The sequence below is a fragment of the Phoxinus phoxinus genome (genome assembly GCF_949152265.1).
Source record: "Phoxinus phoxinus genome assembly, chromosome: 14".
NCBI lineage: Eukaryota > Metazoa > Chordata > Actinopteri > Cypriniformes > Leuciscidae > Phoxinus > Phoxinus phoxinus.
The window spans coordinates 9,497,792-9,515,724 of NC_136889.1; the positions used below are offsets into that span (position 1 = coordinate 9,497,792).

At 37.4% G+C, this 17,933-nt stretch overlaps 1 protein-coding gene across 1 annotated transcript; it reads right to left on the reverse strand.

Annotated features, from left to right (window-relative positions):
* Positions 1-1,716: 1,716 nt before the first annotated feature.
* gabrg1 (gamma-aminobutyric acid type A receptor subunit gamma1) lies at positions 1,717-11,359 on the reverse strand. Its single transcript, XM_079634912.1, has 9 exons — positions 11,029-11,359; positions 8,665-8,825; positions 7,441-7,508; positions 7,052-7,272; positions 6,694-6,776; positions 6,119-6,256; positions 5,228-5,380; positions 4,928-5,127; positions 1,717-3,765 (listed from the first exon to the last, which is right to left on the reverse strand). Exons 1-9 carry the CDS (start codon positions 11,097-11,099, stop codon positions 3,490-3,492), a joined length of 1,371 nt encoding a protein of 456 aa, XP_079491038.1. The 5' UTR covers positions 11,100-11,359; the 3' UTR covers positions 1,717-3,489.
* Between the last annotated feature and the right edge of the window lie 6,574 nt (positions 11,360-17,933).

Sequence of the window (17,933 nt, forward strand, 5' to 3'; positions counted from 1 at the left end):
CTCCTCGCAAGAATCACGGTTTGTATCGAATCGTGGGTCAGAAATCGGGATACGAACCGAATCGTGGGTTTGCTGTATCGTTACAGCCCTACAGAATACTATAGTTTAAAGCGATTTTGGGAGGATTAGGAGGAGAAACGGTTCGAGATTCTGAGGAAACTGTGGCTTTACCAAGCTCAACAGAAACTCTATTGGCTATTTAAAAAAAGGATGGAGCTGTTCAACATGTTCCACCCTCTCTTTCCTGTTTCAGTGGAAATTACGTCAACACATTGAATAATGCTGCACGTTTCAATGCACTTCAGGGGTCCTTTAAAAGTTAAAAGTCTGAACTGAACTTCTCTGTATTCATGCTAAAAATACTTTCCATCTGTGTTTTCTTCATGAAATATTGGTGAATAGTTGCTTGGATTTGCAATGCATTGATGTCCTCATGACGAAACAAGCACATCCTTTTATGCGGGTACAGGACAGTTTGAGATATTAAAAATGCATAACTTTACTATCTGCAGTATGTACTGAACTACACCTTGTTCAAGATGTTTTATTTATGCTGCTTTAACTACTGTTGCTGAGAGGAGATATTGATTTGTGATGGTTCCTATGTAAAATTCTCACTCAACTACAACGTTTTTGTGTTCTTCAAGCATATTTCTTCAAGCTTTGTGTCCTCCTGTAAACCTTTTCATTTTCTGTCATTCACACAGTATACTAGGCAGCACATCTTTCAGTTCTAACACTGCATTCGATAAGTACAGGCTACAAAACATTTACTCAGCAAGCAAAAAAGAGCAACTCTATTAAACCAAAGCCGTCTCGCAGTGCAGTGATAAGGCTAGTGCTTATCACAGCTGAGAATATAGAGACCTGACTGAAAATGGCCTGTATTTCCAAACTCACAGGAAAATTATCTTTCAGTTCTCTCTTCATTCTTCAGCCCTTGTGATGGCAGGCTTTTGTTCTATTCCCATACCGTTAAACTACAGTCTTCATTCTAAAGTATAATCACAGAGCCTGTAATGACTACCTGGGACTGGAAGTAAAAGTATATAGTGTGTTTAATCTGTCAAGAAGTGAGTGAACTTAAAGAAAAGAGCTGAGGCCCGAGGGAGTGAAGTTAGGGTGGGAGAGAGAATGGACCGTCCCTCATAAATAAAAGGCTTTCTATTTTTGAGACATTTGTACAATAGCAAATGTGTGAGTAAAAAAAAAAACGTTTCACATATAATCACAGATGTGTGTATTGAAGTGATCCACTGCAATTTAAAGGGATAGTTAATGCAAAAATGAAAATGTTGTCATATTTGTTATGCTCCGTAGAACACAAAAAGAAAAAAATTATTGAATGTATTGAATTTCTCCTTTTGTGTTTGACAGATAAAAAAAGAATGACAAGAAGGTCCCTTTAAATCACTTTTTTAATGTTGTATATGTATCATATATGAAGTGTTTAGTCACATGGTCCCTAGGATGGATTAACTCGTCTTATATTCCTCATTCTTACAAGTGTGAAATAACAATTAAGATCCATAAATGACTGAAATTAAATTTACGCTTATGAAAATGTGCTCATTCACTTGTGGCAATAATTATAAAGCTAATTGCGGTATTAACAAAGTAATATTACAAGAGTGTTAGCCTGAGGGGAAATACATTCATCCTTTTTATCCTGACGCTTTGTGATTTTGATAAGATGTGCAATCATCAACAGACTTTGAGAGAGCGTAGAGTTTTATTTATTTTTTTGCAGGCACTGTTTTATTAATCACAGTGTTCAGAGCTACAAAAACATAATGAACATGTAAATAGCATGAAGATTAGCACTTACAGAAGACACGGCAACAACACCTAGATTGAGCGCACAGAGATGAACGGTGGGAGACGTAGTCACGTTCAGACACACATGCACACGCGCACACAGATGCATGAAGGTCACTGAATTGTATTGTTATAGGTCTGAAACAGATTGTGTTTAATAGATAATCTTGTCATAACAATCTATTTATATACAAAAATATAAATAGATTTTATATTTTTATTTGTACTATCATCTGTTGCTCTTGTTGTATTAGTCTGAAACTGTGAGACTGTCATTAAGAAAGACAATGTACAGAATATATTAAGCCACAGGGTACAACACAGTACATAACAGATGTTCAAAAAGGGAGACAACTGAGGAATCTATGATCAAGATAACATTTAGCAAAAGACAAACCACATGGAAGCATTAATAAATAAAACAAGCAAAAGCACCGAAAGCACAACAGGAGATTGAGAAAAAGACTTTTGAGAGTTGGGTAAAGACACGGCACTTTTTGCACGTTCATCTGTTTCTCAAATCGAATAGAGATCAGATTAAACCTAATTGAAAACAAATCCATATGGCCGCTTTAGACTTTTCCCAATAGAGAAGGCATCCGTAGTTTGTTATGAAGACTACACATTTTCAAATGCTTTCGTTTTGATACTCCGTGTGATGGGTCTTGTCTAAAGCTCTTCTGCTGAAGAAAGTCCATCAGACCGGTTTCCAAATATGGGTTGATTAGCCTTAGGAGCTCAGATGAGTCATGCAATTACGCTCACACAAATCTAGCCATTCGCAAGGAGATGTCTTGAATACGCGAGAGAGTGATGAACTCTAATTTGTACTAAAGGACACTGAACATTTGTGCATTGTAAAGGCTGCTCTGTTCCTTTTGTTCGATATATAAAAATACACATGAACCCTAGGAAATCTTGAGCACATTGGCATTTCTTTGTTAGTTCAAGACAAGAACATTTCACAGTAGTATTATAGGCTAATTCCTGGTAAATGGCTTCTGGGTAATTCTTGAGCAAAATAAAAATTCTATTCACGTAACCTTCAGATATCTATGCTTTGGTTTGATTAGTACTCAGCAGAATGCAGGTAATTCACACAGAAATGTTGCTATTTTAAGTTACAAACAGAGCTATTAACACATGTAAATATTAGTTTTCTGACAAGTAGCTAGCTATAAATTAGTATCCGAAGCACCTAATAGATCACATCTACTTTTCATTGCAAATAATAATATTATGCTTCAGCCAGAGAGTTAATAACCTGAAGTTAACATAGTTGCATTATGCTAATACTGCAGTTCAAAAAAATCTGCAGATATTTTGCCGGATATTCAAGAGATCATTTTAAACTAGGCAATGTGCAAGAGATCTGTTTGATATGGCCTGTGTAGCTGGTGAAACTCTTAGCATTGCCTTCTCAAAAACTGAGATCGCTGATAATATTCAGTTGGCATCAATGCAGAATCACTGTCCGTCTAAGATTCAGATCCTGCAATAAATCACATCTCATGTACGACTAAAGACACATTAAGTATTAATACATCCAACTCATCCACACATGTTCCCTTCTCTCAATGATTTATGCTGCCAGCTTTTAGCAGATGGAGATTTACAGATGATTTGCAAATATTACTAGAACTGAGTCCCTCTCCAACTTGCCCAGCATCTCTAAAGATACAGATATCCAATCCAGTAGACAAGATTGAAGAGGCCAAAGGCGGTTGGGAAGAATATTCGGGAGTAGGTGTCGATTTTGGAGACATGGACATGCATTCTGTTCTCACGCCAAGCTCCGGAGCGACAATCATCAAAGCAGCAGAAGAAACTGGCGCAGTCTTTCCCGTCCAGGCATTCATACGCATAATCATCATCGTCATTGTAGGGAGCAATATTGTTCATCTGCAGCAGAGATGTCCCTGGTCTGATGTTAACCGTGCTGGGTTTCTACACAAAAGGAACAGCAAGGTCACAAACGCTTTATTGCTAAAACAGTGTGCAGTACAAAAGCAAATGCCATAGCTGCGGCACAGCACACTCAATGAACTGCAAACAAAAGTACAATGTGTCCTATTCTAACCTGAGCTGTGAAGAAGTTAGTCAGCTTCTTAGTACTATAATTGTACATATCATTGATCAGCTAGGTGCTTAATGACTTGTCCTGTGTTCTAAGTAACAGTTTAATATTTTGTCATTTGATCATCCTTGTGTGACTATTATTTTTTATTTATTTTTTATTTTTTTAAGAATATGCTTGCTATTCTTTTTTAATATAATGAAACTAAAAATCACCAAAAGTGGATTCAAATGATAGATTTGTGTGAGGAACAGACCAGATTTATGTCGTAATTCACAGAAAATGTTGACATTTCAGTCCTCCTTAGCTTGTTCACATGAGATGTAGTGAACCATTCTTGTGAATCGTATCTTTGCAGTGACTTGGTTCATCCATTTCACACAAGTGGTTTATGTGATTCACTCATGAATTGCTGATTTGGTTCACAAATTCAATTCACTGATTTAATGATCGTTTCGGTTCATCACACAAAATGTAGCATAATGGCTTCACAAGCTTTATCAAGTTTTATGGACCACTTTTATGATACTTTTATGGTGATCCTTCATTCTTAAAAATGAAGGTTCTTTCCTGGCATCTGTGGTTCCATTAAGAACCTTAAACATCCATGGAACCTTTTTATTGCGCAAAAGTTTCTTTATAGTGGAAGATTATTAAAATAAGAAATATAAGATAAGATAAGAAAAACCTTTATTTGTCCCACAATGGGAACATTACGTATTGTAATGTATGTTGTAAAATTGTAAAATGTTCTTCACACAAAGAAAAAATAAAAGGTTATTTTCAGAACTTTTCACTGAAAGGTTCTTTATGGAACCAAAATTGATTCCTCATTGTAAAAAGCCCCTTTATTTGTAAGAGTGTTTTAGAAGCTTAAAAGCTCAGATTCCCATTAGTTGTAATAGAAAAGAGCCATCAGCACATTATTCATAAATTCTTTTTGTTTTCCTCAGACATTAATGCACATTTTGAATGACATGACGGTGATAAAATGATGAACTGGCCCTTTAAAAACAAAGGAAGTTCATTCACCTGTGCATGGCTTGATTTGGTCTTCTTTTTCGGTCGATTGCTTGTGAAATAATGTAGAGTCCCATATTCCATAAGAGCAGCAAAGGTGAAGATGAAGCAGACAGACACAAATAGATCCATGGCTGTCACGTACGACACCTTCGGCAAGGACTTCCTCGATATGGTGCTTAGGGTTGTCATGGTAAGCACAGTTGTGATACCTATGTCAATCATAATGCAAATGAGTAAATGAGCACCCCATTGAAGCATTTCCTTTTCATTTTAACATACATTTGTATTAATTCTGAGGCTTTAAATTACCTAAAGATGTTCTGGCAGGTACAGCATCCTTGTTAATCCAGAAAGAGACCCAGGACAAAACCACAATCATACTGCAGGGGATGTAGGTCTGGATGGTGAAGTAGCCCATTCTCCGGCTCAGGTCAAAGAAAATAGTCAAAACCACGTATTCTCCTGTTAATAATAATAATAATAACAAGCGCTCATGTTTTAATAATAAGAACTGAAAACATTGTTAGTCCAATAAATGCTTTTATTGACACCATGCACAGCGAACTACAGGTTTTTCAAAGTGGGGATCTATGACGTAAAAAGGGTATCAAACACCGCCTACGCAGAAGAAGATCAACGCCTACTTCAACACTGCCTGTTTAGCACCGCCCACCGATTCGCGCATTACATGATGAAACTCATTATAATATGCAAAACGGTTATCCAATCATAGGAGTGGGCGTTTACTTCCAAGCCTTCAATGTGGCACGCCCATAAAAGCCAAGCGTTTCAGGAGCTAGGCTCAAAACCAGGGTAGAAAATAGCCTATACTTATTAATTTTTATGTTTTTGAATGTAAAAACCAAGCGAACATCATAAGTTGACCTCAGACAACAATATAAAAAAATGTATGTTCCAGTTCATGACCCCATTAACTTAAAACATGTAAATATCTTACATTACTTTTGTGGGTACTTAAAGTGCAACCAAATTCGTTTTATCTTCCCATTATTCATTTTTAAAATCGACTATTATTACCTAATAACGATTCATAATAATTGCTTGTGTATTGTTCTTGTTATTACTATTAATTACTGCAAATCTACTGTTATTAATGATAATATTATTGATGTTATTATCATTAACATTTACTTCAGATCTATTATTATTAATCTTGTTATTTATTCTGTATGTTCATACCAGACTGAGTGTTTGCCACGTCAGAAGTGTTCCGTAGGCCCACAAAGGCAAATTGGTAAAGCCTCCAGAAGCGCTGGTCTGCAACTTCAACCGAACGACGCTGCCATCTATACTGGATCTCATTCTTTGGATACCCGTCTGCAAAATGGAAAAAAAGCACATCCACCAGATTGCATGTGACCTTTCATTTCGGTATGCAAATGACAAAGTTACAATGATGGCAGAATGGCATTGAGAAGTACTCGGTTAGTGTAAAGCGCGGCCTGCCCTTCCCATGCCCACAGTGGATGATGACAAATGAGAAGCTGAAGCATGGTGCTAATAAAGGAATGAGGGGTGACGTAGACTGAGAAGAGGAGAGGGGGGTTGGAGAGAGGTCTGGAGAAGGATGGATTCTGTCCTCACTCATTCCAAGGTTGGAGAATGGTAGCTGCTACAGGCCAGCTGTAATGTTAAGGTTTGTTTGGCCGATATTGGCAATGCATGGTTGGCAATGTGTGGGGATTGGCTGCCTAGCGGCACTCAGGACAGGACTGAGGCTGAGTGACAAATTGACATAAGAATTTAACACCTACAGCTTGAAAACTCCAGAGGGCACGAATGTTCATCCATGGGAAAGTTATGCAGCTTAAGGTAGCATTCCGCATTAATAGTCAACCTAACAAAAAAGAATAATAGACAATAGCAAAACAAACAAAAAATGTTGATTGTGACATTTTTGAGGCGTTGATATTTGTACTTTACGACATCATAGATCAAACCCTCTTTCTGATTTAACAGTCCCTGACATAAATATGTGAATCAGATGTAATGGCTTAAACGTGCTGCAACAGACAGCGGGTGTAATTCCATACAAAAGCAAATGTTACGGGAACAGGAATACGTGGACACAAACAGCATTCGCTCGGCTCAGTGTTAACCGTATAGACACACCTTAGAGTATACATCACTCTTCCGTTGCTCCAGAGCCGAAGAAGGCGATTCGGTGTCGTGATCCAGTGGGCGTCAGATTTACGCGAGTTGCGGAAAAACGTGTCAGGGATCCAGATTTTCCCCACCATGTTGCTGTTGAGCATGAGGACTTTCATTGAGCTGTTGAATTTGAGTCTGCTGTCGTACCACGTCTGAGCAAAGAAGATGTCGATGGTGTACTCCTAAAAAAAGTTAAAAAAGCCTTACAGTAGCTTTTGTAACCGTGAAATTATGTGGCTGTTGCTTGTGACTGAGTGTGATGGTCGTGAAATGGATCTAAACAGGTTGTTTACAGTGTCTGTTTTGTTTACAGCTCTGAACATACAGTAGTATTATATATTTCTGCTCACCATATTGATGGGATCTACCGGGCCTATGCTGTTCACGTACACTGCCGCCTCAATCACAGTCGGTCTCACTAGAATATAATTTCAAATACAAATATATTCAAATGACATAATCATAACTATCAAATGAACATAAAAAGATAAAAATATGTTACAATATCAAAACGGTACAATAATGCATTTATTTAAATAATTGTATCAAAAACATTTTATAATATAGCCTACAGCAAGTATTCAGCATGATTTTTTTTTTTTTATATTGCTGTTTTCTTACATTTTGCATGTTATTACAAAGGAACATTTGTCTTCATAATCTTTAATCATTTAATAACTTGCTGTTCCTCTTTTTCCTTTCTCTTTCTGCATCACTAAGTGCGGACTATTGAATAATGTTAACCAATAGCCAAATAGCTATTTTTAGCAAACTCGCATTCAGTCTGGCTCCGTCCTAACATGTAACCATCCAATCTTTTCCCAATCAGTGGATAAAATCACATTTTCTCGCTGAATATCCTGTTTCACTCAGAAATACGCCACCTTACAGAAGTGAAATGGGCTGCAAACGCAATTCGCATTTCCTAACAGCCACACAAATTACTCAAAGCTGCCTGAATCTTCTTACTTGCGGGTTTCTGTCGCAGGAAATCCAGTCACAGAGACATGACAAATAACACAAACACTGCTAGTTCACCTGCAATCGTTCAGCACTTGCTCTGCACTGATTAACTGACTTCTTCTCATACTTACACTCTCTCTCTTTATCTCAGACACATGAAACACAGATAAAGAAGGAAGATCAATAGTGATTTGGGTCTATTGTACTCAAACACCACTGAGATAAATCCTCTTAAATAATTGAGCTCTAGTCAGCTGCGTCGCTTCAAGAACACGGATGTGCTGAGAATAAAGTGACTTGTACAGCTCTGGTGTAAAGAAAAACATCAGCAAAATCCTAAAGCCAAACTACTCATTTCATACTGCAAAAATGCTGATGGTCTCTTAAAAATGATGATTACTAGAAATTCTGAACTACTCAGGGTTTAATTGTCACAGTATGTTCCTCTTCATTAGGATTTATAATAATGATGCCATTATCTTATAATTATGAACATTTTGCAGTTACCCATTAAGCTTTAACACTGTGTTTGAGGGTCATAAACCAATTTTTGTGCATAGAATCTGTTTGGGCCTGGATGAGCATGCAACCTTTTCCAAACAATGACTTGCCTCCGATATCTGGTCTCAGTTTGTTGTCATAACCTTGCAGTAATTTGTTTAGGATAAGGGTGACGTCGTTCTCGTAGACTTTTGGTGATAAAACCCATGTTTTATTGATGGGGACATCCTCATAATCTTCCTCCTCTGCTTTGCTTGGGCCAAATGCCATGCTGTCATAAAAGTAGAAACAAACAGAGGGAATATAAGTAGACGGACAGCAGAGAGGTAAATAATAGAGCAATATTCCATTTAAAATAGAGAATGGTTAAAAGAGCAGTCAGTATAAATTAGGAGCTTAAAATCCAAAGAGCGAGAGACCGATTTAAAGAGCTAAATATGACAGGCGGAGTAAGAAAGAGAGAATTTGATGAGTTTTACGGGAAGAACATTTAAAAGAAGTCATCAGTGACTGTAAATGTATGAGAGCGCGAGAGTTTTTTAAATGAGCACATTGCTGGAGATACAAAGAGGAGGTTCTAATAAAAGAATGCCGTGATTAATGAAGATGTGTTCTGGCACTGGAGGGAGGAAACAGCTGAAGGTGAGGGCTTTAAATTATCACCCACAACTCTCTCTCTCGCTCGCTCGCTCTCTTGCAGTATATGGTGTAAGAGCTTCTAAATTTATTCTCTGGTGCACTATCTGTAGGAACAGACATAGACTGTAGGTAATAGGTATCATTTCTAACTGAGATGTGCACCAATCCCATGGACGTGAATTGTCTAGACTGGGTCTCCTCTGATGTCACAACTTCAGACTTTTTCTTTGGAGAAATGAAGGTGATGTGCATCAAAGCTACACTGGCTATAAAAACGAACTGCACAAAAGGCAAGAAAATCCTTCACGATGTTTCAGCCACCTGGGTATCTGAAAAACATTCAAAACAAGATTCGGTCCCACTTTATATAAGGTGTATTCAACTATAATGTATATATAGTGAAACAATTAAGGTATTAGTGTACTTGCGTTCATGTTGTAGTGCAAAACTCTTTTGTACGGTAAGGGACAGGTTTTGTGTTATGGTTAGGTTTAGTTAATGGTTAAGGGAAGGGTCAACAGTGTATAGATGTTATTAGAAAGATTAATTACAGCTGTAATTGCTGCAGGCATTTTTGTACGATGCAAAATCATATCTGCCCACACAATAAGTGCATTGTAGCAAATGATTACCTGAAATGTTAGTGCATACTGTATAAGTTAAAGACACTTAATATAAAGCATGTCTGAAGATTCAAATGTCTTCATGCTTGTTAATCTGTAAAAGAAAATAGTTTAAAAAGTAGATTTAGTGTGCTCGTTCAGTTGTGTGTAGTGTAGTCTCACTCATCTAGAAGTAATACAATTTATTAAAATGTGTTCACATCTGATCTGAATGGTCTATCCTCAAAAAGTACACAGACAAACCAGTAAATGTGATTTATATATTTGAGTTTTGTCTATAAAAAAAGGTACATTCCCATACAACTAATGAAAGACAGAGAAATCAATATGAAGAATCCCTGTGGATGAGACCCGTGGGTGGAGAGAATGTAGGTTATTGATCCCTGTAGGCAGAGCGCTGAGTAGTTAATGGAAAATACAGACAGAATATTTTCCTCAAATGCAGAGTTTCATATTGTCTGGACACAATAGTAGCCTCTGAATGACCTTTGTGAGCCTCTGTGACATGCTCTAAAAACCCTGACAAATGCACAGTTATTACACAAAGGCCTAAATAAAACAAAACAAACAAAAAAAGCATTTTCTGCCATAGATGAAACACTTTGGTTATTGTCAGTCACTTTTTAAGACGAGTAAATGAGAGGAATGTAATCTTACAAACCAAGTATGTTTATTCTATTAAGCATGTGCACATTTACATACCTTAATGAGCTGCCAAAAATCAGCTGAAGGAAACCAAAGTAGTTGGTGTTAATGTGGATTACAACTTATCTAGTTACATTTACAATGGAGAAATTGTGACATAACCTTCCAATCTGACTACATGATGATGCAAAACCTAATAGTGTGTGAGCAATGTAGTTTGGGGTGTTGTTTGTTGAATTGCAGCTGAATGTATCCTCAAGGTTGTTTGTAGACTGACATTGCTCGTCCTCGCTAAAAAGACATCAACACGAATGCTCTAAGCAAAACTGTCACTTACAATCAATATTAATAGTATAAAATGTATTCAGAGTACAGTACATACAACTGCACGTGTCGTGATTGACAGTTATCTGCAGATATGTTAAGGTGGATGTGCTACAAGGAAAACGTAAAACTAAATCGTTCTGCAGCAGAATCACGCCTAAGTGTTGTCGGTCAAGGGCTATTTTTGTAGTCACATTGATTGCACCCCTTGTTTATTTTGTCCCCTCTGAAACAAAAACTTACCAGACTCCAAGCAGACCGGGCAACAGCCAAACCAGTGCTTCTTTTCTCCGGCGGCGATGCAGCGGAACCATCGTGCGGACGCTCGGTTTATAACCAAACAATCTCCAAAAATGAATTAGAACGATAAAAGCTTTGAGAGATTCAAGCAATTAGTAAAACGATAATTGAGCGTCAACATATGCTGTCAGCTGTTGTCTATAGTCAACAGCATGAGCTTGAGCCTATGGTCTCTCTGTCAGGCAGGCAGCAGACGCGGTGTGGATGTGAATGCGGGATTTCGCTGATTGCGGCACCGCTGCGTTCCTCCAGCGTTCTGCTGAGCGAGACGCTCTCAGTGTTCCGGGAATTATTAGAAACTGCCTGTAGGAAAAGAGCTGACTGCTCTACCTCAGAGAATTCACATCAAGCGGTGATTTATGAGACCTTTACTTAGTTTTGCTGTTGTTGTGGATTAATAAAGTGGCAAATGCGACGATTTTAGGCGCTGCACCAAGATGTGCAAAGTGACCATCATAACCCTAGAATGAATAAATGGGGTAAAACTTACATGGTAGCCTATGTAATGGAATATGTGTGTGTGTGTGTGTGTGTGTGTGTGTGTGTGTGTGTGTGTGTGTGTGTGTGTGTGTGTGTGTGTGTGTGTGTTCAGTAAGCTTTTTAAAGGAATTTTTGTCAATAATTTCGTGTCAATTTCCTGTAGAATCTTTTGCCTCCCCTAATTAGTCAACTCCACTTAAAGACGGTAAACCACTAAAGTTTGTTGTTGTTTATAGGCTAGCCTACTACTATTTTTAATAACTTAAGAATGTACGATAAAGTGATTAAAAATAGCAGTAGTCTATGCTTTGTCAATGTATGCTACATCTCATTGTCAACTGAAGAGCTCGAGCAACTAGGCTACTGTTGCTATGGTTACCTCATCAGTCGAACGCGACACCTCTTCACGAGCATTTTGGTGTTTTTATTGTTGGATTTTAACTTGGATCTAACTTTTGTGGTAAATTAATAGGTTTTTTTTAAACAAGGTTGAAATGTATACTTAGCCTGTATGTACAGTATGCTAAACAATAAAATGTAATATTCCTCAATCTTTTGGGATTCAATGCTTATGGCCAGGGGTGCGTTTCCCGAAAGCATCGTTAGCCAACTATGGTCGCAAGTTCCGTCGTTATCAGCATAGTTCAACGATTTGGTGTTTCCCGAAACCATCGTTCCAACGAACGTTCGCAAACAGCATCGCAAACTTGTGTGGTTGGAACGACTGCTCTCGAGCTGTGGTTAGAAGCATAGTTTCTAGTTTACATGAGATGTAGACTGAATAAATCCTTATCTTTAGCAAAATAAGCAAGCTGACATTCAGTACAACCCGTGTTATTTATTTAGAATACATACAAATGTAATTTACGTCTTTTAGTTTGTCAAGAGATTTAAAACACCGTTTTTGAAGACTGCGCATGTGCGAACGCGCTCTACTATGTAAGAACGAGCCAAATATTGAGTCTGGTAATAAAGCAAAATAACTGAGAAAAATTAGAAATGGTCTTCAGATGCCATGTCTGTAACTTATATGACAAAATCTAGCGTTAATTCGATCTCAAACAGATTAATTAAAATAATTTATTAGTCCACCACGTGCGAGACGTCATAAACCAGCGTGGTTGAACGATACTTTGCGACATATGGTTTCGGGAAACAGTCGTGACGAGGTAGTTGATTTCTCCAACGATGCATCATACTATGGTAGTTAAGCAGTGAGCTATATAGTTGTACGGGAAACGCACCCCAGTTCAGCAGAGTTAACACCACGTCGTTGGAATCACTTTCATAACGGTTTTATCCAGTTGAATGATTAAACAAAAACATTGGCAGCTAATAAACAGAACGATAGGCACATTGTCCGCTAGTGTGTTTTCTTTATCGTTCTTGGTGTGAACAGGCCTTTATAGACTAATTGAGAAGGGGTCAGAATATGGATTGTTAGATTCATATTTTGTATTATTGGGAAAAACATTTCCATTCTGTTACATGTTTTATTGTTGCCTATTTTCATCCTTATTAAACAAAGGAATTCATTAGGCCTCATTCAGACAAACGTTCAAATTCTGAACCAACCTGGGGTGCGTTTCCCGTACAACTATATAGCTCACTGCTTAACTACCATAGTATGATGCATCGTTGGAGAAATCAACTAGCTCGTCACGACTGTTTCCCGAAACCATATGTCGCAAAGTATCGTTCAACCACGCTGGTTTATGACGTCTCGCACGTGGTGGACTAATAAATTATTTTAAATAATCTGTTTGAGATCGAATTAACGCTAGATTTTGTCATATAAGTTACAGACATGGCATCTGAAGACCATTTCTAATTTTTCTCAGTTATTTTGCTTTATTACCAGACTCAATATTTGGCTCGTTCTTACATAGTAGAGCGCGTTCGCACATGCGCAGTCTTCAAAAACGGTGTTTTAAATCTCTTGACAAACTAAAAGACGTAAATTACATTTGTATGTATTCTAAATAAATAACACGGGTTGTACTGAATGTCAGCTTGCTTATTTTGCTAAAGATAAGGATTTATTCAGTCTACATCTCATGTAAACTAGAAACTATGCTTCTAACCACAGCTCGAGAGCAGTCGTTCCAACCACACAAGTTTGCGATGCTGTTTGCGAACGTTCGTTGGAACGATGGTTTCGGGAAACACCAAATCGTTGAACTATGCTGATAACGACTGAACTTGCGACCATAGTTGGCTAACGATGCTTTCGGGAAACGCACCCCTGGGGTGCGTTTCCCGTACAACTATATAGCTCACTGCTTAACTACCATAGTATGATGCATCGTTGGAGAAATCAACTAGCTCGTCACGACTGTTTCCCGAAACCATATGTCGCAAAGTATCGTTCAACCACGCTGGTTTATGACGTCTCGCACGTGGTGGACTAATAAATTATTTTAATTAATCTGTTTGAGATCGAATTAACGCTAGATTTTGTCATATAAGTTACAGACATGGCATCTGAAGACCATTTCTAATTTTTCTCAGTTATTTTGCTTTATTACCAGACTCAATATTTGGCTCGTTCTTACATAGTAGAGCGCGTTCGCACATGCGCAGTCTTCAAAAACGGTGTTTTAAATCTCTTGACAAACTAAAAGACGTAAATTACATTTGTATGTATTCTAAATAAATAACACGGGTTGTACTGAATGTCAGCTTGCTTATTTTGCTAAAGATAAGGATTTATTCAGTCTACATCTCATGTAAACTAGAAACTATGCTTCTAACCACAGCTCGATAGCAGTCGTTCCAACCACACAAGTTTGCGATGCTGTTTGCGAACGTTCGTTGGAACGATGGTTTCGGGAAACACCAAATCGTTGAACTATGCTGATAACGACGGAACTTGCGACCATAGTTGGCTAACGATGCTTTCGGGAAACGCACCCCTGGCTGACTGACTAACTGACTGACTGAATGTAAAAATGTGGGTTAGTGTAAGGTTATACCAAGCTGTATAAAAACAATATACATGTATTTTCCCATTTAGGTAGCTCCTTTTTCTGGAAGGTATTCATCTGATGTATATAGGCTGGTTGTTCATTCGTTGTCAGCACCATGGAGAGCTCCACGGAGAAGAGCAGAAAGAGACACAGATTGCCTGAACCTCATCCTCACAATAATTCCCTATTCTCATTTCCATCACAACATATTCTGCACCTAATAATAACAAATGCCATTCAAAATGTTTGAAATGTCAGACCTTCAGATTTTCAGAAAATCACATGACTTTGGTTTCAACAGGTCATAGTAAAAATCTACTATAATGATGTGTTCAAATAAATTATTTCGTAGGCCTACAGTATTTCTGTTTATATTTGATCAATGTATATATTTTATATTTTTGATTTCTCACAAAACGGTTTTCATACATTTCCCCCAAACGTTTTAAATGCCGGAATGCTCTGTTTCAGACCCTCTTCATTGAAGTAGGCTACTTTATATTCAGATGTGCTCTGATGCTCTGAATTGAAGAAATTTGTATTATTATGTCAGCCATTAACATTCTGAGAGAAAATTATGTGGATCTGAGACGTGCCTGAGATTTTCTCTGCTGGACTACACACACACACACACACACACACACACACACACACACACACACACACACACACACACACACACACACACACACACACACACACACACACACACACACACACACACACACACACACAATAACCGCAGGCTCTATATATTAATATAACAGTGAAATAATCATTAATTATCTATGTATATTAAAGTTTTAAGTAAACTTTACTTTCCAATCCACTTGATTAATCCCTTAATATTTGTAGTGGTATAAAGTTTTTATATACTTTTTAAACCGGTAAATCCAACAGCCCTCTTCTGCTGAATTAGCAAGGCCACACTACTACTAAAATCTGTTTTATTATACATTTAACACGATACTGACAACCACTATTAAAAGTTAATTTAAAAATTAAAATTAGACCATCATTTACTCACCCTCAAGCCATCCTAGGTGTGTATGACTTTCTTCTTTTAGCTGAACACAATCTGAGTTATATTAAATAATATCCTGCTCTTCCCAGCTTTGCAATGGCATTGAATAATGTCAGAGTTTTTGAAGATCCAAGAAGCGCATCCATCCATCATAAAAGTAATCTATATGACTCAGTGGGTTACTAAATGCCTTCTGAAGTGAAGGGATGGGTTTATATAATGTATATTTTTATATTATGGGAGATTTTACATTTTTGGGTGAACTTTTTCTTTAACACTGGTGGTAAAGAGAAATCCACATGATGAATCAAAGTTTGTCAAAAGTAGCTTTTCAACAGGTAAACATTACCGTTTTTTACAATTGCTAGGACCCATTTCTCAATGCTTAAGTCACTCTTTGAAAACTCTTCGCACACAGAGCACAACAGCAGTCTGTGTGGGCTAAACTGTAGATTATTTATCATTGCTTTGACACAAAATGCATTCAACCACTACATCTTTCAAATGACATGAATTCATTTCTCACTCTGACGCAAACACCACCTAAACTATGTAGCCTACATACTGGCAATTTGCACACACATACTCTTTTCAAAACTGCTAAACCTAATTTCAAAAGACATATTGGAATATATTCCAAATCTAAAAAATTTTTTTACTATCGAACAATTAGATGTAGACAGGTATTTCATTTTCAACACCATCTATACAAAAGGTGAAAACATGTATCCTTTTGTACTGTAATGTATATGGACTAACATATCGGGCTGTGAATTCTAAACGTCATTCTTGCTTTGTAAAGGATTTTTACAAAAGAAATTGTGTAATGCTACCTGTTGTTTGGTGTTTTAAGGTCATTGGTTTATGAGTGACAACTTTTGCTGGTGTAGGCTTGATTTGGGACACTGTAGTGTTTTGGGTGTTTCACTGTATTTTGAATGTGAAATTTACTCAATTTACTGCAATGCCAAGCTGTAAAGTGTTGAAAAAGTGGCCTTGTGATTGTAAAAAAAAAAAAAAAAAAAACCTGCACAATTTAGAAGGTGCAATAATTTAAAAAATGAATATAACAAAATATAAAATACCTTTGTGGTAACATGCAGGCCTTCCTTTGAGCGGTGCAACAGGTAAGATCCTGTTGGGGGGGGGGGGGGGGGGGGGGGGTTACTACATAAACACAGAAAACCAACAGTCAACTTCTGTTACACACTTTAAGCATCAAAGCCCTGTGCATGTCCCCTCAGTTGCCAGGCAACTCAACCAAATCCTTATTCATGCTTGGCTGGTTTCTCTGTTGTGGAGGAATCCCATTCCCCCTCAGTTTTTGCCAATTTTTTATCTGCAATCTAGCAACCTTTCATCAAAAAAAATGTTCATCTCACGCATGAACGTGGAAGCGTAAACATGAAATCTATCATTTTCCCTGCTTCTTTGGTAACCTCATATGCATTATTGTAACTTTCGTAGTGTCTTTTAGGATACATTTTTTTCTGATGCTCAGTACTGTGCTATTTTAGAATTATAATTATAGCTTTTATTTATATATTTTCAGTTTTTATTTTTTAGGTTTTGGTGATTGTGCTTTTGTCATGTTTAAATGAGCTTTTATGTATTTTTATTTCAATTTCAGTATTTCAACTCAGTTTTTTTCCCATCTAATATTTGACTTTATTTTATTAAATACAGAACACACATTTGAATAGTTTGGGCAAATGATTACAGACACTAAAGATTATAGTAAAGTATGTGCATGTGCAAAAAAAAATTGCTGCAATCCTATTCCTATTGAATTGCCATTGTATATAAATGCCGCCATGTTGTTTGTTCTCTCCAATTGTTAATTTATCACATCAGGTGACAGTGACAACAAATCAAATCTTGAAAGGAAAGTGCCTTGACATTGTCCGTCTGTTTGAGAGAATGACTGGAATTATGAAACAATGAAATACATTCTCATTAAACAAACAATTAAAATTTGGAGCTGCTTTACATACACATCATGTTCAAACATTCTCGACAGGTTCCAGAGGTGAAGTAAACACCATATTATTGTGAATGATTTAGTTTTGTTCTCATATCATTTTTTTCTCATCACGATGCGCATTGTTAGCTGAGGGATCCATTGTAAATGCTAAGCAGTGTTTGTGAAGGCTTTAAATGGCTGCAGCCACAAGCAAACACACACTTCTGTGGATTCTGTGCCTCTGTGATCTTTCACATCTGATAAACCCTCACAACATCCTCGCAGACGTCGCTTGAGGCAGAACGCTTTGTTAATGCCACCTGACAGGGGATCAGCATCAGTTCCACCTTAAAAGGGGCCAATAAATGAAATCCAACTTAGTTTTTGAGTCTCCCCTCCCCTGGTCAAGTGT